At 38.8% G+C, this 24,394-nt stretch overlaps 1 protein-coding gene across 1 annotated transcript in view; it reads left to right on the plus strand.

Moving 5' to 3' along the window:
* Positions 1-24,394, plus strand: part of LOC126297546 (putative inactive tyrosine-protein kinase Wsck) — a 139,883-nt gene that overhangs the window by 72,201 nt on the left and 43,288 nt on the right. Inside the window, exons 6-7 of the mRNA XM_049988467.1 lie at positions 2,390-2,562; positions 20,200-20,416. Coding sequence (XP_049844424.1) covers positions 2,390-2,562; positions 20,200-20,416 — 390 coding nt within the window. The remainder of the gene's footprint in view (positions 1-2,389; positions 2,563-20,199; positions 20,417-24,394) is intronic.

Here is a 24,394-nt window from a genome sequence, read left to right on the forward strand (position 1 = left end):
TGTTTGACCTGGTAGAAACTTCTAATGAGAAAGTTGTTAAGAAAACTAAAAAATTAATTTTGGTATCATGTGAGACATCATTATTATATAGGTTCATTTGTGAATGCAATTTATTTACAAGACATTCTGTGCATGGTACCATATGGTAACTGACATCCACCGCCAGGGTTCATGCTTCAACGGGCTTGTCTTAATAGGACTGAAAATATTCCCTATCTCCCAAATAGATTATATTTGCAGATATTAAATACTCTTCAGTTGCCACACCTATCATCCAAAACGATGACATACAAATATGAAAGAGTACAGGAAACTGCAGTATCTCAGAAACATAGAAAGATAAACATGAAAAAAAAAGAATGTAATTCTTCAGAGGATGTATGAAGTGAGACTTTTACAAAAACTTTGTTGACTGTTTACCATAAGTGATTTTGAATCATTCAGTTTCAGACTTAAAAAAACTTTGCAGAAACTGTGAATAATAAACACTATAAGGAAAAAAATTCTCATAGTCATCTAGCTTGACTAATTAACAGCAGTTAAACAGTAAGAGATGTTCAAGATTTTTTACATACTTAAATTTGTTCATCCTGTGATTCTGATCAAGTTCACTGTTAGTGTTCTCACCGAGTCATATTGAAATTGGTTCCAATGCGACATCCCTAACACACTGTGCAGCATAGCCCCCCCTCCCCCGTAATCCTGATCTTTTACACATTTTACACAATCTTCTTTCATACCATTATCCAGTGCTTGATTTGTAAGGCAGTCAACAATGACAAACTTTAAAGTTGTAACCCATTTTGTTGTATCCTATTTAGCTTGAACCCATATCAACTCAGTAGGATTATACTATCAGTGCCATGGCAGAAGTCACACATCATGTCCCATTTCCTTTGCAGCGTGCTCCATTTCATAGACCTCCTTTCCATCTCGTATCTCTTGCTTGGCTTAAAGCTCAACCCCAGTTTCAGTGGATGAAAACTGAACTTTTGTTTCCCTTAAACAGATCCACAATGTCTGTTTCACGCCAATTTGAAGATAGTGGTTTGGCAGCTTACATTATCTATTACAATAATGCAGCCTTTCCTCCAATGAGCGCAACAGATTAATGAACCAATTATTGAAAACCTGCTGTTCATTTGTGAATGATAATCACATTTGGCAGAACTCTTACAGCTACAAAACACAACTTTTGCTCTTGAAGTAAAACCATTATTTGTGGACGCAGCGTGTGCAGCAGTGGGTTGACCACCTTGACCTGTAGGTACTTTCAGGCCACTATCTCCTTTGGAGTTATGTCAATTATATTTGTTTGTATGGTTTTGTAAAATCAAAGTTTCATCCACATAAATCACAGGATTATTGTCCTTTGTATTCAGTAAATGCATAGTCTACTTTGTAGTTCTTGAGGTGACAACATTCCATTTGTGCCTATCCTTACATTTTCTTAACTAAAAAACTGATGTGTTTTAGAAGGTGAAGAATCTACATTTTGGAGCCCTCATACTGTTTTGTTTTGTTTTGTCGCGGGCTTTATCGAATGTATGATACTCTCATTTATTGTAGAATTTTAACACAATCCTGCAGCCTACTTCGTTATTAAAATTGTTCATTTGAGAAAGTCTACTTTCTTGTTTACATCCCTTTCATAGTGAATCAAAGACTGTGCTCACACCTATATCCTCTGAAAAAGTTACATGTTGCACATTTTTTTCTGAGACTTCACATGCTTCTGCCATCAGTTTTTGTGCTTGAGCAAAGTTAATGCTCTGTCAGGCTTACTTGACATGACCAAGTTTGTTGAAAACTGGAAGGCATTAGATATGACATATTTAGTTTGTTATCTAATGTCCATTTGAGCCTGGCATATGCTAAGAAGATGTGGGCTATCACCAATGCTTTGCATAGTACAGTGCTCTTCAGTATCATTTATAATTATCTGTAAAGCAGAAAAACTTCATGAAACAAAGCATAACCAACCACATGGAAGTGGTAAAACACAGGAAAAATGGGGTAACACGTAAGGGGAGAACATGGACAACCTTGAGCTCCCTTTTTTCATGACAGCAACTGCACTAGTAGCTGACAGCTTAATGAAACAGATACATCAGTGTGACAGTAAACTGTAAGTCTATTTCCTTTGTTGAAACAGAAACAGTGCTAATGGTTTCAGTCTGCAACTATCAGAGCCTGTAATGAGAAGAAGGTGGAAAAAATATACGTTTTCATAGAAACTGCCAACATTTTATTTGAATGCATATTGAACTACTGTTGTGTCAGAATGCAGCAGTTACATTAGATATTCTGGAATATGTACTTTTGTAACTGCAAATTTCAAGGCACAATAGTTATGATACTGATATGACAGTGAATATTTGTGTTTCAGGAGACGACAGCCCTTCAGGACTCGTCGTGGCACTGTCTGTAGCTATAGGTGTGTTTGGATTCCTTTTAATCTTGTCCACGGCTGCGTATTTTGTATTACGCCAGCGCTTGGGTAGACGACGCAGAGCCCCGGATCACCAGGAACTCTCTCTCCAGGGACCAATTATTGAAGTGGTGAGTGAAGGCACAAGGTAGTCTGCCAGTATAAAATGTTTCAGTGAAGTTATCTGCTCTCATGAAGCATAAGAATGATGACATATTGCTCAGTTCTAAACTTAAAATCTAGATGTATTATTCCTGTAGCAATAGCTTTTCTAGCTCATCATTCACTTCTCTTGGTCTCAATGTTCAGTTCACTAACACACAGTACGTGTTGTTCTGTTTGCATCTTTCCTTTTGGTACCTTTCTTCTGGACAGGTTGTTTGGAAAACTTGTGACTGTGATGGAGAATATATGCACATCCTTAATTTTCAGTCTTAAAATATACTCAGTGTTCATTATGGATTGCCACTAGGCACATAGGAATTTGCTAATGGGAGTAATTAATTCTGTACTATGCATCAGCAAATGTGGCAGCTTGTGAGATTCCACTTTGTTGCTCACTTCCCTAATAATTACTCCTCACCTCATCAGTGATGGATTGTTTCATCATTAGTAATGTTTGATGATTGGTTGGGTGAAGTTCATTAAGCACAATGGGCGCATGCCACTATTAATTTGTGATACACTTTGTCAATAGATATTATTGAATTATAGAAACAGAATTGTGTCACTAGATCTGAACTTTCATGAATGCTTCAATCTTGGACAAAACTCCCTACTTATGAATTACTGTTAAATATTCTTCCAACATGCGACCGTAAAAATTCAGTACACTTCTGGATTTGCTTTCAAATGTTTCCCCTGACCAAGTGCTTGCGCTCAACCAGGTCTGTAGACTCCACTTTAACAACTGCTGTGCTGGTGTGCACTCAGTCACGAACAACCTTATAACTCGCTATGGAGTCCGAAGATGCTTAACTGCAAGTTGTCACACATCATAGATGTTGTATTTGTTCTCCTATTGTCCTTTTTGTCATACTTCCCACACTTGTCTAAAACTCTTCCCTACGCATCCCTAGTGAAGTTGCCAAACTGCACCTTTGAGCAGTACTGTCAACAGTGTTGTCTGACACACATATGAGACGGCCGTTCATAATGCTTACTTAAGAAAGATGCATTAGTGCAATCTGCAGTGCTGACAAGATTTCTCCTTTTGTGGGATTGTTTCCAAGATAACAAAGAAATTAGTACACCTCGTACATACTACCATTTATTTGACATTTTGTGTTTTGTAACTCGGTCATCTTAACTCACAAAGAAGAGTAGCAAGAGGACATGAAGAAAACCAAAGATGACTCCGCAAATGAACAGTCCTTCCATGCAGTGAACACACGATTAACTAGTCAACTGCGACCAAATTCCAAAGACGTTCTGTTGCTGAAGGCAGGAGTGATTTGCTCTGTTGCCACATAATCCATGTTGACAGTAGTCATCTATTTGGTGTTTGTTGCTACTTAGGATGCTAGCAGGATGGCAGCTGTGGTAGAAATGACTCTTATGACAATAGTGTATGCTTAAGAGTCTTGGACCTTTCTAGACTGAGTGAAAGATTTCTCATTGTGTTGCAGAAGAAGGGAAAACAGAAGGGAGGAAACTGACATTCCAATTCTGATCCCAGACACCACTATTCCTGTTCCCTGGTGTAGTACTGAGCACAATACAGACGCGGTAGCTTCTCCGAGGAAAACAGTGTTATGGACATGTGCTTATTGAGTGCACATAACTTACTTTTAGAAGTAAAGGTGACAACTTACTGAATAATAAAGGTGTTGAGTTGTCACCAGACACGTAAACAAGACTGAAAACTACAATATCTTCCAAATGCATTCTTTTAGGAGCTAGAGTACAATTATGTGCATTCACATGCACATACATGTGTCCTCATGCCAATCCCCCCCCCCACACACACACACGTAAGTGGTTAATATATGGCTATCCTCAATGCTACAGATTATTATAAGAAAGTGGATATCTGTTACTGGAAGATAGGACATACCAGATTCTCAAACGGGATACCACACTGGCATGGGATCTATTAAAGAACTGTGGCCTCTGATGAACTTGAAAAAAAGCGTAAGTTCACAGTACCTAGGTCGTACAGGTTATGTGGTCTGCCTAAAATACATATAGATGATGTACCACTGAGCCCATTTGTGTGTCTCCTACACACATACTGGCAGAGTAGTTAACTAAATTATTAGTACCTATAGTCAGTCGCTGTGGACATCATAGGACATCATATTAAAACCTCACAAATGTTTTTTTTTAAAATATCATAAAGCAGATGAGGATAGTCCCAAATGAAGTTGTGGTCTGCCTCCTCAGTGTGGTCTCTCTTTCTATGAAGCTACCAGTGGAAGACACATTAAAACTATTGGCCACTCATTTTTCCCCAGAAATTTTGAAATTGTTTTGACACACCTTGATGACCACTGATATTTTGTGCTGCAGAAATGATTATGAAATGACAGTTGCAACAGCCATGAATTTGCGACTGTCACCAGTCAGAGCTATTTTTTTCATGCAGGATTCCTCATATTTCTTCACGTGCACTGATGATACAGTTTTAATCTAGCTGCATGGCAGTGAGTCACTGCAGCAGTTTATCAACCACATGACTGGTATACATCCAAACATTAGGGTTACAGTGGAGGTGCAGAAGGATGGGAAGTTGCCTTTCTTAGATGTGTCATTTGAACGAACATAAGCTCAATGGGCATAACTTCTACCATCAATCTCAGAAGAGAGCTATGCTGAACACATTAATACACAGAGCCAAGACTATTTTGGACAAGGACTACATCGGCTCAGAACGAGTATTCTGTCCATGAAATTACATAAACACTGTTGAGGAAACTGAGACAAAACACCGGTAGGATGAGCCAGGGGGACCTACACATAGTGCGGCTTCCATTCTGCAATGCAACAACTATTAAGATTGGTAGAGTCCTAAATAGGTAAGGAACTGAACCAGTCTTCTGATCCCCAGGAAAAGTAAAGAGAGATTGTGACCAGTTACAGATAGTCTCTGTCTGAGAGTACCAGGAATTTATACTATTCCTTGCGAGTGTGGCTGAAATTCTGTGGACCAATTTATACAGATTGTTGTCTATTACTGTGTTGAGAATTAGTGTCGCTGTAAATACAGGAATCTCAAAAAATTTGCAGTGGTGGAACACAGTGTGCTAAATACCTACACGAGTTTTCTTAAGAAATGGGAATTCTTCACACATTGAACTATTGGGACTCTGTGATCAAGGAAGTAATTGATGTTATACTATGTGAAGACAGGTGTAGTATAGACACCAGCTGTGCACTTACCAATGCACAGAAGCTTGCATTCAATAAACCTAGTGTGAGCTATGCCACTGCGAGTGGCACTGGATAGTGAGCGCAGTTGTAACCTACAGAGATAGTGCACAACCTCAGTACAGGCAGTTTCCTTAATATCACTATGATATAGTCCAGCCAATTGGATGTTGTCATTTGGGCGTAGAAATCGCAGCCTCGCTAGTTTTATGACGGTTGGACTTAGCCCATGACAATGACGGCACATGCAATCTTTGAAAGCTCAGAATTTTATCTGAATTTTACAAGGCGAGGAAACCAAGATCTTTTTATCTGGGGATTCCATCATGAAAGACTGTATAGCTGTCAGTTGTTCTGCACTTTTACACATCCCGATAAATGCAGCTGTGCTTCTCCAGAAAGAAGCACTTCAGGATCATATTCTTCATCAAAGGAGGACTGCTATAGTCGGTTGCAGTATTGACTTCAAGCAACTGTTCCTCAATCGGTCAGTTAGTGCACTAAAGTTGGTTGGTTGATTTGGGTGAGGGGACCAAACAGTGAGGTAGTTGGCTACACTCTTTCAAAGGTGCCTGAAGTGATTTAGGGAAATCACAGAAAACCTAAATCAGGATGGGCGGACATGAGATTGACCCATTGTCCTCCCAAATGCGAGTCCAGTGTGCTAATGACTATGCCACCTTGCTCGGTGCACTAAAGTTACTTCACAAAGCTCCAGCTCGAGTTTGTGAGCAGATGCTGCTGACATGCTGATTATTGTGGACACCTTACCAAGGTATTGCAAACTCACCTAGTTTGCCTACAATCATTGCACCACCTGACAGAGTCCAACCAAAGTTTGAGGGACAGGCTTCAACATATGCAGTGATCAGAGCCTGCCTTCCCTGTATTGGGTCCTGCACAACACTGGGCATTACACTTGGGTTTTATGTGAAACACTCTATATATAGAATCTACCCAGTATCTTATTTGCTGCCGAACTTCAACAAGTTGTAGGAAATCCAGTGCATCACCATCTTGATCTTATGAAGACGAGACGTATTTGACAATATACATAGCACAGTTCACTCACATTCCCCTTGAATGTGCTTTGTTGACTCCACATCCCTGGGCTGCTGCATCCAGAACTCCACTCCACACCATTTCTGTGTGTTCTACAACAAAAACTATTCTATTTATTATGTGATGTAACATGTAGCCACCATATGACTGAAAACAGAGAAGTGTCCCAAACCAACACTTAACCCTTTTCTGAACTTTAGATACTCAATTGTTGTTGACTAGTTTACCGAAGAAGGCCTAAAATGCTATTTAATTGTGACAAGTGTCAAGGCACATTGCAGAGAATAAATGTTTTTGTAAGACTGAATATGTAATTGTTCGCGATGACAAGCTATTGAAAGTGAACTTGAACCATGAAAGACAAGTGTCATATTTGTTGTTCAGGATCATTTCTATTCTTATCCAATATGACAGTTTTGGAAATTTCTGCAGCTGTTGGGATAATCCATGAGAACAACTGACCATTGATAATTGTGGATGTTCATTACGAGAAATAATGTACTATAATGCATTCAGTCTAAGTATAAATCTGATGTAAACATTGCACTGTGTTTTCTTCCACGTTTGCTGGAACCTCATTTGATTTCCGTTTCACGTGGGACTACAGCCAAGCTGTCTCGAGTACTGTCAAGTATAATAATAAGGGTATGTTCTGTGCTGTGCGTTGTGTCCACATCGACTTAACGATAATATGGGACAACAGCTTTACCAACGCATTTAACTTGGACAGCTCTGGCCGGTCAGCTGGTACAGCTAGCCTGCAGTGATGTGGCCAGTTGCAGTTCACACGTAAAAAGAGATGAGCAGAGGAGCAGTACAACCTCGAGTGTCATTTAATTTTTTTGCAGAATGAAATAATACACTGCAAATCGCCCACAATACGCTCCTTGGATGACTAGACGGAAACCACAACATGTTATCGTTTTTAGCTAATGTACTGTTGTAATTAAAAACAAGAATGATGAAATTCCTGACATAACCACACGATAATTTTTCTGCACGCGTTGTGTGTGATGTAAGACAGTATTGAAGGATTTCGCTGTATAGTTAAATATTGAAGCCACTGAAGGCATTACTTTACAGTCAGTTGTGTGGTAGTCTCTTAGCTCCTTCCTTGTCCGAATCCGAGAAATACATTTCACTTCTGAAAGTGTCGCCGCCTATGTTGATAAGAAGCCTATCAACTATAGAATCCACAAAGCCAACCAGGTGCAGCATTTTCTCTTCTTTTATGATGAGCCGTCCTATATCCCACCAGCTTTCGGCAGAGACATGTGAAAAAGCTGCGTGTATTAGTTCCAGTACATCTGGCAGCTTAACAGTCTTGTTACTTCTCGGGCCAAATCTCGCACCATGTCTCCAGATCAGTTCTGTTGGGTTCATGTTGTTGTAATGGTGCAGTGGCAAATGTAAAAATGCAGCATTTGTATGATGTGCTCGATGCTGTGAAAATGATTGTTTTTCATGTTTCTACGATACTTCTGTACCTGTGTGGTATAAAACAATGGACATGTCCAAATAAAGAGGAATTGGTTTTTAATTTTTGCCTTAAAAGTTAAATTATGTTTTCTTAATTTAAACAACTTTTATGAACAGTCTTTCATAAAACATCGATAATTAAGGATTTGTGGTTGAAATGGAAATAGGAATTTTGCGTGCAGTATGTAATTAGAAACAAGAAGACGTGCATTATTCATTAAAAAAATGATGAGTTTTATAGTTACGAGATGTAGGTATTTCAGACAACGAGAAAAAGTCATTCTGGGGAGATTTGAACCAATACACGATTAACTGCATTTCGTTAACATTCCATTACACTCCCGACTGCGCTACACGTATGGTGTGGATTTGTTTGTCAATTGCATTATATACAAAACTTAAAAGCCAGTTATCTCTGAAAATTTATGAAAAACATTAAGAACAGCTGACTTTTCAGCACTTTTTATCCGTGTTCCACATGCATGTTTCACTAAGGAGCAGAAAGCAGCCTCAGCCATTTTCACACTGTGCATTACCAGCGTGACAATGAGAGCACAACACTGCAGCCATCGACCCTGTGTCGACAGTCATGTTGTATAAATGGAGATGATGTCTTAACTACTTACGACGCCTTTGGCATTATTGTTTGGATTGGAAAATTCATCGAACTACAGACCTATATCATTGACGTCAGTTTGCAGTAGGGTTTTGGAGCATATACTGTATTCACACATTATGAATCACCTCGAAGGGAACGTTTTATTGATACGCAATCCGCATGGTTTCAGAAAATATTGTTCTTGTGCAATGCAGCTAGCCCTTTATTCGCACGAAGTAGTGGCCGCTATCGACAGGGGATCTCAAGTTAATTCCGTATTTCTAGATTTCCGGAAAGCTTTTGACACCGTTCCTCACAAGCAACTTCTAATCAAGGTGCGGGCCTATGGGGTATCGTCTTAGGTGTGTGACTAGATTCATGATTTCCTGTCAGGAAGGTCGCAGTTCGTAGTAATAGACAGCAAGTCATCAAGTAAAACTGAAGTGATATTAGGTGTTCCCCAGGGAAGTGTCCTAGGACCTCTGCTGTTCCTGATCTATATAAATGACCTGGATGACAATCTGAGCAGTTCTCTTAGGTTGTTCACAGATGATGCTGTAATTTACCGTCTAGGAAGGTCATCCGAAGACCAGTATCACTTGCAGTGTGATTTAGGAAAGATTGCTGTATGATATGGCGGGTGGCAGTTGACACTAAATAACGAAAAGTGTGAGGTGATCCACATGAGTTCCAAAAGAAATCCATTGGAATTCGATTACTCGATAAATAGTACAATTCTCAAGGCTGTCAATTCAACTAAGTACCTGGGTGTTAAAATTACTAACCATTTCAGTTGGAAAGACCACATAGGTAATATTGTGGGGAAGGCGTGCCAAATGTTGCGTTTCATTGGCAGGACACTTAGAAGACGCAACAAGTCCACTAAAGAGACAGCTTACACTACACTCGTTTGTCCTCTGTTAGAATATTGTTGCGCACTGTGGGATCCTTACCAGGTGGGATTGACGGAGGACACCGAAAGTGTGCAAAAAAGGGCAGTGCGTTTTGTATTATTCTGTAATAGGGGAGAGAGTGTGGCAGATATGATACACGAGTTGGAATGGAAGTCATTAAAGCAAAGACGTGTTTCGTCACGGCAAGCTCTATTTAAGAAATTTCAGTCACCAACTTTCTCTTCCAAATGCGAAAATATTTAGTTGAGCCCAACCTACATAGGTAGGAATGATCATCAAAATAAAATAAGAGAAATCAGAGCTCGAACAGAAAGGTTTAGGTGTTCGTTTTTCATGCGCGCTGTTTGGGAGTTGAATGGTAGAGAGATAGTCTGGTTGTGATTCGATGAACCCTCTGCCAAGCACTTAAATGTGAATTGCAGAGTAATCACGTAGATGTAGATGTAGATGTTTTATTAATCTCCATCACAGGATGTACTTTTAGTTATTTTACTGCTGATGAAGGTATATTTATATATACCGAAACCTTGATTGAGAATTTTAATAAATCTTTATCCTGCAACTGTTTTGGCTGTCATCATTTATTTTGAATAATTCCTATATAATCTACTATCCACCACACACTGTCCAGTGGCTTTCAGACTACGGATTTGTGGTGTCATTGAGACAAGCTGGACATGGCTTTTCAATACTGAAGCAGTTGTCCGTGTGGCTGTAATTTTTATGTTGTACATAAATCCTCAGAAAACCATACATCAGTGCAACTGAATACCTTGTTCTGTTCAACACATTTGTTATTTCTTGCTTTGATGTAGATCAAGTCACTTACAGTGACAAATATGGCAGCATGCTAACTGTTTACATGATTTCTTGAGGCTTTTTCCTTGCCTAAGAGATTTACACTTAACTAGTTTCAGTTTGTCTTGAAAACCACACACACACACACACACACACACACACACCATACTGCTACACATTAGAAATTCTTTTACCTAATAAGAGTTGTCTCGCTGGTATGATTTCAATTTGTATTTTAATGTAATTTTATTATTTATTACATCTTTTACTCTACTGGTAGACCGTCAAGAGTTTTTCATGGCTGAATACCTCACTCCATGCAGTATTATATTTATGAATATCACTACTGTTTTTAAACTGCGATTGATTATTGACGCCACACTTCATAGGACAGTAACTATGCTGTAAGGCTGTTATTTGTATGCCCAACTATTTAAAAACTGTCTACAAGATGTTATAGAGTCATCATCACATTTTAACCTTATTACAAGCTCCTGTGCAACAAACACTTTCTTCGGTGACAGGTTACTGAATAATATGATGCCATAGAACATTCATAAATTAAAATAGGAAATTTAAGTCAATTTTTTGATATTTTTTTCTCCGAAATCTGATATTGTTTGTGGGGACAAGAAAAAAGCATTTTATTTTATGGCCAAACTCTGTGTTATATTTTTGCCACATTCAGTCTTGTTTTATTCCATAATTGGTGTTATTTTTGCCCCATTTCTTATTTTTTCAAGTAGTTAATACTATTGCCAAATTCATTATTATTTATTTGCCAAATTCAATGAATTTTTTGCCAAATGTGTAATTTTTTTCCAAATTCGATGTACTGTTTGCCAATTTTTGTGTAATTTTCTGCCACATCTGATATCATTTTCTGCCAAAGTCGATCTTGTTTTTGCCAAATACAGTGTAATTTTTTGTGCCAAATTTGGTGTTATTAAATATCAGTATTCCGTTGTTGTTTTTTTAGCCATAATTGGTGTTCTTTTTTGGCAACTTTTATGTTGTTTCTTGCCAGATTTGGTGAAATTATTGTTGCCAAATTTGGTCTTGTTCTTCTAGCCAAATCCGGTCTTAATTTTTTTTGCCAGTTTTACTGGTTTTGTTTTGTCAAATTTGATGTTATTTTTTGTGAAATTCACTGATAGTTTTGACCAATTTCATTATATTTTTTTGACAAATTTGGTGTTGTTTACTTTGCCCAAATTACATTTTATTTTTGCTAATTTCTGTGCTATTTTAGTTGTCACGTCAATATTTGTCGTGTGGGAAATGAGCTGCCAGTTTAAGATAACAGTGAAAATATCTTAACTTTCCATGTGGTCCAGACTCAAAGGAAAATTTAGGAAAAAGCAGAATCAAGGAAAACGTTGAAACCTTCAAAATATGAGCAAAAGAATATGTAATTGGCATACATGATTTTTAATCATAATCCTGTCCAATACCTTAAGTCTGTATAAGTGAAGGAATGAAACATATAATACAATGTTTGTACAATAGTAGTTGGTAATGAATTTAATCAGTTCTTAAAAAATCACAGATGTGTAACAGCAAGTAAAAACTTGTCAAAAAAATTGAGATTCGTATCTGGGTACAAGATAATGGAGCTATTTTCCAACATGCTATGGCCACAAATTATACATCAAAACACGTTTTTGAGAGATCCTTCATTTGTGCACACCCAGGAAAAAGCAAAAATCGATGAACGTGTTGAATTAAACTGGAAACTGTGAAAGGCGTCTGAGTGTAAAATGTGGGGGTGTGCGTTTCCTTCTTTAGCGTATGGCTCCGCAGCAGTGATGCAAGTGCAGCAAGCTCTTGTGTATTGCTTGTAAGTTTTTGTTTGTTTATTGTGCTGAGTGATTGGTTGAAGTGAAGCGTTCTGCGGTATTGCCAATGTATGCCATACACACTTTGAACTCATTGCTCACTATAATGTAAACACAGTAGGTTTTGTGAAAGTATGTGTATATATTGACTAGTTTTCCTTCACATGACGTACTTGTTTATACCAGCGAATATGAAATAAAGTTAAGCCTGCTGTGATTTCCATGTTTCGCTGTTCCACCAGTCCATTATATTTATAACAATCTGTCTGTCATCACAACACATTAAATGCCATTGAGGGCTGCAACAAAGACAAACAGGCAGTTAGATAACTGTTCACTGAATGTGTCCTGTTAATTGTGGTGCTGCACATAGCAAATGGAGTAGCCTACGTTTGCTGCAGTTGGTAGAGGCATGATATGTTCTGGATTATGTCAACAGGCTCCGAGCATGGTAGTGAAGTGCACACGAGGTATAACTACATAAATTAAACCTGAGTGGACGTTGCAGTCACTCCACTTGCTATACACCAATCACATCAGCCTTAATTTGAAACAAGCCACCAGGTAAGCTTGCTGTTTATCACTTCATATGGTAGAAGTGGCTGTATTAGTGTGACGTCACCATGCTATACAGCTGTTGGCTGAAGGTGGAAAACAAACATCAGAGATATTACATTTCAGTTTATTTCACCTTCTAGGCTATAAATTTTTGCTATTCTTGAGGTGAACAAAAAATGAAAGAACCCTCAAAACTGTGTGTATTAAGGCATGATTTGTGGTATTAGCATGTTGGGAAATAGCACAATTACCTTGTACATAACCGCAAGAGTGATAGTCTTTTCAGTTATATACCCTACAGTATAAGTATTAACTGTATTTTTCTTACTTGTCACTTCTTCTTCCGCGTGTTTTTGCTTTTAGGAAGCTTTAATTGTCGAGTGCTATTAATAGTGTTCCATAGATTTCGTGTTTGTTTTGAATACAGTCAGAGAGAGTCCCTTTAGTCAGCCATAGTGCCAGTAGCGCTAGTGTTTGTTTTCAATACAGTCCAGAGACAGGTAGTGCTATTTTCATTGTTTTCTACAAGAAGTGGCTAGCAATCACAGTTTAGTCAATAATCATCCACCTTTAGTGAATCAGCAGTCTAGTTAAAAGTTGATTAAGTCTCTTCAGTAAATTGATTCCTTAGGATGGATAGGATGTGTGACTGCTGTGTACGAACGCAGGAGGAGCTGGCCACTCTTCGCGAACAGCTGAGCGTGTTGATGGCCACGGTCAGCCGTCTTCAGGCTGCTGCCTCGGAGTGTAGCGGCAGTGGGGAGTCTGGTGCGTTGCAAGGTACACCCCAGATGTTACATGCTTCACCCACTATCTCTGCTGTCGAGACATCTTCGCGGGTACCGGGCGCGGCTGGGCCACCCTCTCCCCAAGGGGAGTGGCGGGTTCAGCGGCATTCGCGGCGCACGAGGCGGAGGGTAAATGTGGAGGCTGTCCGTATGGCATCGCCCACTCTGCCTGTGAGTGGACATGTGGCTGCTCCTTCAGCAAGGTCCGAGCAGGCACACGGGGGAAGGGGTTTATTAGTTATTGGGAGCTCCAACGTTAGGCGGGTGATGGAGCCCCTTAGGGAAATAGCGGAAAGGTCGGGGAAGAAGGCCAGTTTTCACTCTGTCTGCTTGCCGGGGGGTCTCATCTGAGATGTGGAGGAGGCCCTACCGGCGGCGCTAGAAAGCACTGGGTGCACCCGACTGCAAATTGTTGCTCATGTCGGCACCAATGACTCCTGCTGTCTGCGTTCAGAGGTCATCCTCAGTTTGTACAGATGGTTGGCGGAATTGGTGAAGGCAGAAAGCCTCGCTCGCAGGGTGGAATCAGAGCTAACTATTTGTAGTATCGTTCCCAGAACCGATCGCGGTCCTCTGGTTTGGAGCCGAGTGGAAGGTTTAAACCAGAGGCTCAGACGATTCTGCGGAGATCTGGGGTGCAAATTTCTCGACCTTCGCTATCGGGTGGAGAAATGTAGGGTCCCCCTGAATAGGTCAGGCATGCACTACACGCCGGAAGCGGCTATAAGGGTAGCGGAGTACGTGTGGAGTGCACATGGGAGGTTTTTAGGTTAGGGAATTCCCTCCCTAGGCCCGACAAGACACCTCCTGAGATGCAGCAAGGTAGGAGTAGGAAAAATGCAACATGGAATAACAATATTAATGTGCTAATAGTAAACTGCAGGAGCTTCTATAGAAAGGTCCCAGAACTTCTCTCATTAATAAACGGTCACAACGCCCATATAGTACTAGGGACAGAAAGTTGGCTGAAACCAGACGTTAACAGTAATGAAATCCTAAACTCAGACTGGAATGTATACTGCAGAGACAGGCTGGACAGTGAAGGGGGATGCGTGTTTATAGGGATAAGAAGTGCAATAGTATCGAAGGAAATTGATGGAGATCCGAAATGTGAAATGATTTGGGTGAAGGTCACGGTTAAAGCAGGCTCACACATGGTAATCGAATGTCTCTATAGGCCCCCTGGCTCAGCAGCTGTTGTGGCTGAGCACCTGAAGGATAATTTGGAAAATATTTCGAGTAGATTTCCCCACCATGTTATAGTTCTGGGTGGAGATTTTAATTTGCCGGATATAGACTGCTAGACTCAAACGTTCATAACGGGCAGCAGGGAAAAAGACTCCAGTGAAATTTTTTTAAGTGCTTTATCTGAAAACTACCTTGAGCAGTTAAACAGGGAACCGACTCGTGGTGATAACATATTAGACCTTCTGGTGACAAACACACCCGAACTATTTGAAACAGTTAATGCAGAACAGGGAATCAGCGACCATAAAGCGGTTATTGCATCGATGATTTCAGCCGTAAATAGAAATATTAAAAAAGGTAGGAAGATTTTTCTGTTTAGCAAAAGTGACAAAAAGCAGATTAGAGAGTACCTGACGGCTCAACACAAAAGTTTTGTCTCAAGTACGGATAGTGTTGAGGATCAGTGGACAAAGTTCAAAACCATCGTACAATATGTGTTAGATGAGTATGTGCCAAGCAAGATCGTAAGAGATGGAAAAGAGCCACCGTGGTACAACAACCGAGTTAGAAAACTGCTGCGGAAGCAAAGGGGACTTCACAGCAAACATAAACATAGCCAAAGCCTTGCAGACAAACAAAAATTACGCAAAGCGAAATGTAGTGTGAGGAGGGCTATGTGAGAGCCGTTCAATGAATTCGAAAGTAAAGTTCTATGTACTGACTTGGCAGAAAATCCTAAGAAGTTTTGGTCTTATGTGAAAGCTGTAGGTGGATCAAAACAAAGTGTCCCGACACACTGTGACCGAAATGGTACTGAAACAGAGCATGACAAACTAAAGGCCGAAATACTAAATGTCTTTATCCAAAGCTGTTTCACAGAGGAAGACCGCACTGTAGTTCCTTCTCTAGATTGTCGCACAGATGACAAAATGGTAAATATCGAAATAGATGACAGAGGGATAGAGAAACAATTAAAATCGCTCAAAAGAGGAAAGGCCGCTGGACCTGATGTGATACCTGTTCGATTTTGCACAGAGTACGCGAAGGAACTTGCCCCCCCTTCTTGCAGCGGTGTACCGTAGGTCTCTAGAAGAGCGTAGCGATCCGAAGGATTGGAAAAGGGCACAGGTCATTCCTGTTTTCAAGAAGGGACGTCGAACAGTCGTTTAATGAACAAAGTAAGAGCATATGGACTATCAGACCAATTGTGTGATTGGATTGAGGAGTTCCTAGATAACAGAACGCAGCATGTCATTCTCAATGGAGAGAAGTCTTCCGATGTAAGAGTGATTTCAGGTGTGCTGCAGGGGAGTGTCATAGGACCGTTGCTATTCACAATATACATAAATGACCTGGTGGATGACATCGGAAGTTCACTGAGGCTTTTTGCAGATGATGCTGTGGTGTATCGAGAGGTTGTAACAATGGAAAATTGTACTGAAATGCAGGAGTATCTGCAGCGAATTGACGCATGGTGCAGGGAATGGCAATTGAATCTCAATGTAGACAAGTGTAATGTGCTGCGAAGACATAGAAAGATAGATCCCTTATCATTTAGCTACAAAATAGCAGGTCAGCAACTGGAAGCAGGTAATTCCATAAATTATCTGGGAGTACGCATTAGGAGTGATTTGAAATGGAATGATCATATAAAGTTGGTCGTCGGTAAAGCAGATGCCAGACTGAGATTCATTGGAAGAATCCTAAGGAAATGCAATCCGAAAACAAAGGAAGTAGGTTACAGTACGCTTGTTCGCCCACTGCTTGAATACTCCTCAGCAGTTTGGGATCCGTACCAGATAGGGTTGATAGAAGAGAGAGAGAAGATCCAGCGGAGAGCAGTGCGCTTCGTTACAGGATCAATTAGTAACTGCGAAAGCGTTATGCAGATGATAGATAAACTCCAGTGGAAGACTCCGCAGGAGAGACGCTCAGTAGCTCGGTACGGGCTTTTGTTAAAGTTTCGAGAACATACCTTCACCGAAGAGTCTAGCAGTATATTGCTCCCTCCTACTTATATCTCACGAAGAGACCATGAGGATAAAATCAGAGAGATTAGAGCCCACCCAGAAGCATACCGACAATCCTTCTTTCCACAAATAATACGAGACTGGAATAGAAGGGAGAACCGATAGAGGTACTCAGGGTACACTCCGCCACACACGGTCAGGTGGCTTGCGGAGTATGGATGTAGATGTACATGACATAAAATTTTGAAATTTCTTTCTTGTTTGTTTATGGATTTGCGATTTGATCATGTCAGTTGATGTCGATTGTCAGTAAAATTGCTACCTAGGAAGAGAATGATTTATAGCTTCCTTGCCTGTTTATAATTTATAATCCAGTACTTTAGGAATTTTGGATGTTTTGTAGGCTAAGGTCTATAAATCTAGTGAGCTATCAAAGTGTGTCAGTGTGGTTTGGTGGCTGCGCTGGCGTTGAGTGACGAACAAGTCACCAGCCAATAAAAGCTCACTAGCCAGAAATGGCTGATGTTTCCTTGATTCTGTCTGAGCATATTCTGTGAAAGTCAGCATTTGAATTTAAAAGGTTGCCAATTGATATTGTTGCTAAATATAGTACATCGGAAATAACATGCAAAAAGACGAGACTGAGTTATAAGTTGCAAAAGGAAAGCTGGTGATTGTCCCCCTTCGTCACGTAATAGCTTGGCCCAGAACACTTTGCATTGATTGTCGTGTTTTTGCATTTCTGCCACAACCTAGCAGTAGTTGTACATAATTGCGCAATGAAGCTGAACAATGCAAGTTGGGTTGGCAACATGAATCGTGGATTATGTCAGCATTTCCTCTGTCACATCTCCCCTCTATGCAATGGCCAAAAATATTCCCTTGACTCCACCACCACCCGCAGTATGAACCGTCTGTGTTTTGTGCAACTTGTAACTCATTTAGTCACATCAAATGTCAATAGGACGAAAATGGGAGGAAGTCAAGTGAGACATCGAGTAAGAATGTAGAATCGAGGTAAACCTTGCTAGGAAGAAATGAAAAATCATGGAATTTATAGCATTGATATTATGGGTTTTTCACAGGGGTTACAAATTTATGGCATGGAAGTGTGAAAAACATAAAATCAGATAATGTAAAATCAAGGTTACACTGTATACACACCACAAAAGTGTCCTTGAGGAGATTAGAAGTCATAATACAGTTTTAATGTTCAGTAACTATCAGCTACGAATATTAGTAAACTCCAATCCTCAGATTTATAACATTTGTATGCAGCAAAACTACAAATTTTGCAGTATCTCATAAAATCACTGCTTTGACTAAAAACCATTAATTTTACTTTTCCTGTTTTCATTTTCACATAATTTTCCTGACCATAGTTATCTATAAGGTGGAAGCTGTAGAGCTTAGATGTTTAAAAATATCTTTAACATATGATTTCCAGAAAATTTAGAATATTCTGTGTCATCTATTGATTTACCTTAATGCATTATTTGTCATAGTATGGTCAGGCCATGTGCAGTACTGAATGTCATATATTGTATCTTATCTAAATTGAGTAAAAGTTCATTTGCAGAAACACAGTTATAATTTTTCATGAAAATATTGTGTACATTTTCAAGTGTTGAAGTTACCAGGAGCTCTGGGTGTTCTTTAGTGACCATCATTGACTATGATTTTGGAACATTGCAGCTATTTTGACAGCTTATAAATCGTAAGAAAGTGGAGACTGGTATAAAGACATGTTAAATTAAAGTTGAGTGATGAACTAAAGAAAGGAATAGGCACTGAAACTGAATAATAACTGCACAGTCCCTGCTGTATTTGTCGAAACTCATTTGCAGCAAAATCTCGCCGATTTGAAAGGGTCAGTAGTGAGCTTTCTCATCCTTTCCAGCAGTCCTCCCCGTGTGTTCTGTTTTGTTTTATTGTGCTGAAATAGGAAGGAAGGGTGTAGGTACATTTTCCATGCTTGACATTCAAAAGGACCTAGAAGAAAGTACTGGGTTACAAAATAAACCATGCATTGAGAGTGTTTCTCCATGTCAGGTAACCAAACACTTAAATTCCAACAAGGTTTATGAATACCATGTGAAAGCAGATTTGCATATCATCATCCAGTTTTGTCCTTGGCATGGAGCAACACAGTGCAGTTAGAAATATTAGGAAACAGAAGGAATATGAGCAGGAAAAAGTGATTATCAAAGTGAATTGTGCTGTGAAAGTAACCATTGATGAACTGCTTAAGCAGCTGCCTTTATTCTTATATTCAGGTGTGTTAAATGACCAAGCATATTAAGATTAGTTGCATTCAGCACAGTCTGGCCCTATATCTCAAGTTCAGGAAGCTATTTTAGGATTCAAAAGTGAGTTTGACAGAGATGGGGAAGGCCAACAATTCTGTCATATTAAAATTATTATTCTTATATTAGCCTGAAATGAATTATGGGAAACTGTGGAAAAGCTAAATCTAAAGGCATGAGTAGAGATTTGATATCTGCTTCTCATGGATAAGAGTCATGGGGCAAATGCTTCCTGAGACGGTAAGTGTTATTTTTCATCTCATCCTGTCGATGTCTATGCCATTGTTTGTGTAAATTCCGAAAGAAATGAATCTTCCAAAACATAAGTGGGCATCAAACGCGTACAGAAACACTAGTGCTTGTACATGTGCACTGGACAATGATCTGCTGTTGTACCTGTTGCTGTCTAGATTGGCAAACTTGAATATAAATTTGATTGCACAGGAGATAACAGCAACAGTAAAAATCAGTATAAGAGGAGTAGTCTGTGTGCCAAACTATTAATATACTTGTGCTTTCCCTTTGTTATTGTGCTGTGCGTTCTTGTTCAGTATAGTGTGTCTTTTACACATTTGTTATGACGGAGGAGCCAATATTAAGTAGAATCCACAAGTCATTTTTGTAGAACCAGTAAGTATTTTGTCACTGATTTATGTAGGATTCTGGACTAATGAGGATGAGATTAAAGAAATATGTAGATAGGGAAGTGTGTGGAATATTAATAAAAGAAATGGATGAGTGTGGTGGAGCTCGAAGCTGTTCTTGAATGAGAAAAAGTGTGTGTGTGTGTGTGTGTGTGTGTGTGTGTGTGTGTGTGTGTGTGTGTGTATTTGCATTCATCTGTTCATTTTACTTCTCATCAAGAAATATATGTAATTAAAATTGTACTTCTGTTTAAAGGAAAGCAACAGCTACATACATAATGGTTATGTGCCAGAAGAGGAGGAGGAACGACCAAATCATTATGAAAAGCTGAAACAACAGGTGTGGAACATACCACGCAACTTTCTGGAAGTGAAGACTGATGTCTTGGGTAGTGGCACCTATGGTCATGTTGTCAAGGGTACTGTACAGCAGAGAGGGTTCCCAGTGCCTGTTGCTATACATGCTATTGACGGTATGTATTTTTACTACCCTTTCATTACGTTTTATAGTATCTACAATTTTATTCATTTAAAGTTAGAAGACATTTCATTGTGACAAGCACTTGTCATGTCAAAATTACTAAAACATGAAGGACCATGGTGGTGTTATTGTAACTGCAGTTAATTTATGTGCTGCTGTATGCTGTCTCTGTAGTCTTTTCTTGTCCTTTCATGTTATGTAATACTATGGGTAAGTGGGAAGAAGTGCCTAAAACTAGTTACTGTATAGTGATACTTTTAAGTGAAAGAACCACTTTTTTTAGCTGTTATCCGAGTATAATTCCTACATAGATGAAGTTCTGTAATTGTTATACCAGGCGACTAGTGTGCTGTGGTAGGAGACATAGAAGAAACTGAAGTGACAGAGCCATGAATTAGGGAGTAGAAATCAGAGCGGTTAAAGACACACTGACTTCTGCTTGAAAAAGGAGCTGACAATCTCAGACATTATTTCAAAATTAGCCAAGAAGCAATGTATGAAACCAGATGATACATGATGATTTCATATTAACTGCATTATGGTTGGGTAGAAACTCAGATTCCAAATCAGTGAAATTGAAACATATCCTGGAGCTGATATATGCAGTGACCATAACTTAGTTACAATGCAATGCAATGCAAACTGCAACGAAAAGAAATTGTAAACACAAAGTACAAACTGTGAGGTGCTCTATAAAGTAAGTGCTCTATACAGTAACAGAGGAAGCTATTGAAATACAGAAAAATTGCTACTTAAAGACAAACACGTGGGAAAATCTAAAATAGGTAGTAGTAAATGTAGCAAAACACACAATTTGTCTCCCAGTAAAAGAACTGAGGAAACCTTTGGTAAATGTTCACATCATATTAGTAATAAAACAATGAGAAAATCAAAGGAGAAAATTGCACAGAGTATAATAGACTAAGGAGTTTAGTTAACAGAGAAACAAAAAAGCCAAAGAAAGTTACAAACTACCTGTGACAAAATCAATGAAAACTGTACACCCTAAGGAACAAAACCAGTTAAGAAATCATTTTGGAAAACACAAGAAAGAAAGGAATTTGATCCAGTTGTAGCTAATAGCCATAAACCATACATTGAAGAGTTTTATTGTGAGCCAGTGCAATTGAAGGACGTAGCAAAGTCAGAAGAAGTTGAACTAGTCGAAATGAGGCCTGAAATTACAAAAACAGCAGTTGAAAAACATTACATAATATGAAAAATAATAAAATTTGTGGTATTCATAACATAATATGTGAATTGTTATTAGCATTAGATCAAGAAACAAAATGTCTGATTTGTTTATTATTTTCATTGGACATTGAGCATTCTAAGTCATGATTCAAAAATATTAGCAAGAGTAATTGCATAGATGGATGAAGAATAGAACTGAAGCTTATTTTTCTGAAGACAAATTTGGCTTCCAAGAAGGCAGAGGCATGATAAAAGCAATCTTAAGCTTTTGCATTAACAGCTGAAAAACATTTTAGAGCTGGCAGAAAAAAATATGGAAGTTTCATATGTCCTTTCAAAGCATTAGATATTGTCATCTGGAAAAAACTAGCAGAAATTCTAAAAATAACATGGTAGACTATGAGCACAGAAAAATAATTAAAGAACTAAACAAATAACAAATAGCTAGAGGTGAGCAATACAAAAAAAGGGCTAGAATTCTTAAAGGCATTAGACAATGATGTAATTTGTCCACATGTCTTAGGGTGGTGAGTGTTAAACTAGTATAAATTACTCATGTAGTAACTCTTAATTCTTTAGCGAGGACTACCTTAGTAAACTTTTTGCGTATAATAATCTCTTTTAGTAATGTTGGAGAACTAAATTTCTCACTTCTTTAGTTGTAACTAAAGTAGTAACGCCTTTTTACCAAAGAAGTAAGCCATTTCTACACACTATTGGCATGTGCATTTTCTTTCCTCTTGGATTATATTGATTGTTGGCAGACATTATTCATCACCTTTTGACAATAATATTGTGTTAGCCTAATTTATACTAGAAATTATTATTAAAATTCAAAGAAATTAAATGATATTGTACTAATGATGAGATTGGTGTATTATGAAAAAGAAACAGGCTAGTAATTGATGAATCTATTGTTCAGTCCTTACTGCTGCCAGCTGCAACTGCCATGATTCATTATTGTTGATGACACATGTTAATTTAAGTGGAATCATATACAATTTTTTTTTACAGCTTGAGATACGAGCTAATAGAAACATGGAGGTAGCTAAGGACAATTTAAATGTTAAGAAAAATGAGCTCTACTGTAGCATCATTTGGCTCTGTGTAGGATCAGAACACAGATGTTTGGAGAGAAGATACCCACTATCTCCAACGAGCAACCAATCATATTGCCAATTTTCAAATTCTGCAGCAACTCTGCTATTGTCTCAGACGCGTACATCATGCATGAAACCCGACCAGTGGCTTACTACATTCAAAATCTTCATATTGGCATCACAGATGATTTTTGTATTGATAGAAAAGAAATTCTTGCAATTTATGTATAGTTCTGCTTGTGCTCCAGAAGGACAAAGTATGGGTATATGTTCACTGTCTACGGCCCCTGTGACATTCAGGAATCTGTCAATTCAGTAGAATTTCCTTTTATTCCTTGATATATTTTCTTGCTTCTGTGTCATGGACACATACAGTGGTATTAAGGAATTAAACTGTTTATCACACTGTCAAAAGCTCTTCCAGCAGTAGTATGATGGGTGTTAATGAGGTCCCCTGGTACGATATGAAAAGTACCAATGTGGAAGATTCACAGTCCACAAAGAAGTTGCAACCTAGGAGACAAGGCACAGTTACTGTCAGAATTATGCTACAGTAGTGGCTCCAGCATACCGAGCAGCAAGTCAAAAGATTCCTTACAAAACCCAAACTGCACTTTGAAATCATTGTTACTATACATCGCAAATGGGTCTCTTCTCACCGTTGAAAGCCTTACTCCATACCATTACTCCTTTAGTTTAGTACTCTTGACTGGAAGTCACCAGTTTGATTCTCCCTTTTCCTTGAATATTTAAGCTGTCATCACAGAAATTTTGCATGGTCCCTGCGGCACTTGTGCTACAAACAAAAAGTTTGTAGTTTATCATGTTAAACTTGCTACTAATGTTAAAAAGATCATTAATATGTATAAAAGAGAAATTATGGAACATCCTTTGTCATATACCATGGAAGAGGCAAAACTGAATTGTGGTACATTGTCATACGATGCACCACTACACTCTGTTCAACATATATTTAGAAAATTCACTATGTTAATAGGCTGTGGTGTGAGTATCATAATAAATTGAATACAAATGTTTATGTTTGTGGATGACAGACAGGAATACAAAGTTGAAATTAAAACACAAAAGACAGAGACACTAGTGTGCTCCAAGGAATCAGAAAAAGTAAACATTAAAATTAGAAGAAATTAGCTAAAACAGACCTTATCATACAAATATTATATAATGAGCTAACTGAAGGTGGAAGGGACATGAAAGATACAAAACAAAGAGGTAGGGAGTGTAAGTGAGGGATACTCATAAAGTTTACATTATCACCTTAAAAAATTTCATAATAAATTTGTTGTTTGTTTGCTGGCATGTCTGCAGTCCTGGTACACATTGAATTCTGCATGCAACGGTGCTGTTGCATGTCACTAGCAGGGCCAAACAAACTGCTGCCAAGTGATAAAAGGAGAACTATGCAATAATAGTGTTTGGAAGCTGTGGAAATATTACAGCTGTGTCAAGCCAATCCAGATAGTTAAAGAAGTCACCTGGATTGGTTTGACACAGCTACAACATTTCCGTTGCTACCAAAAATGAATTACTACACAAAGCTTCACTTTATCAGTGGGTTGTGCTGTTTTGTTTCAGTTCCCCTAGTGAATGTACTGTGGTGTGGGGTTTCAGTATGTATCAGGCCTCCAGGAACGTACTTGCAAGGAAAAAAGTTT

The sequence above is a fragment of the Schistocerca gregaria genome, chromosome X (genome assembly GCF_023897955.1).
Source record: "Schistocerca gregaria isolate iqSchGreg1 chromosome X, iqSchGreg1.2, whole genome shotgun sequence".
In the NCBI taxonomy this organism is placed as follows: Eukaryota; Metazoa; Arthropoda; class Insecta; order Orthoptera; family Acrididae; genus Schistocerca; species Schistocerca gregaria.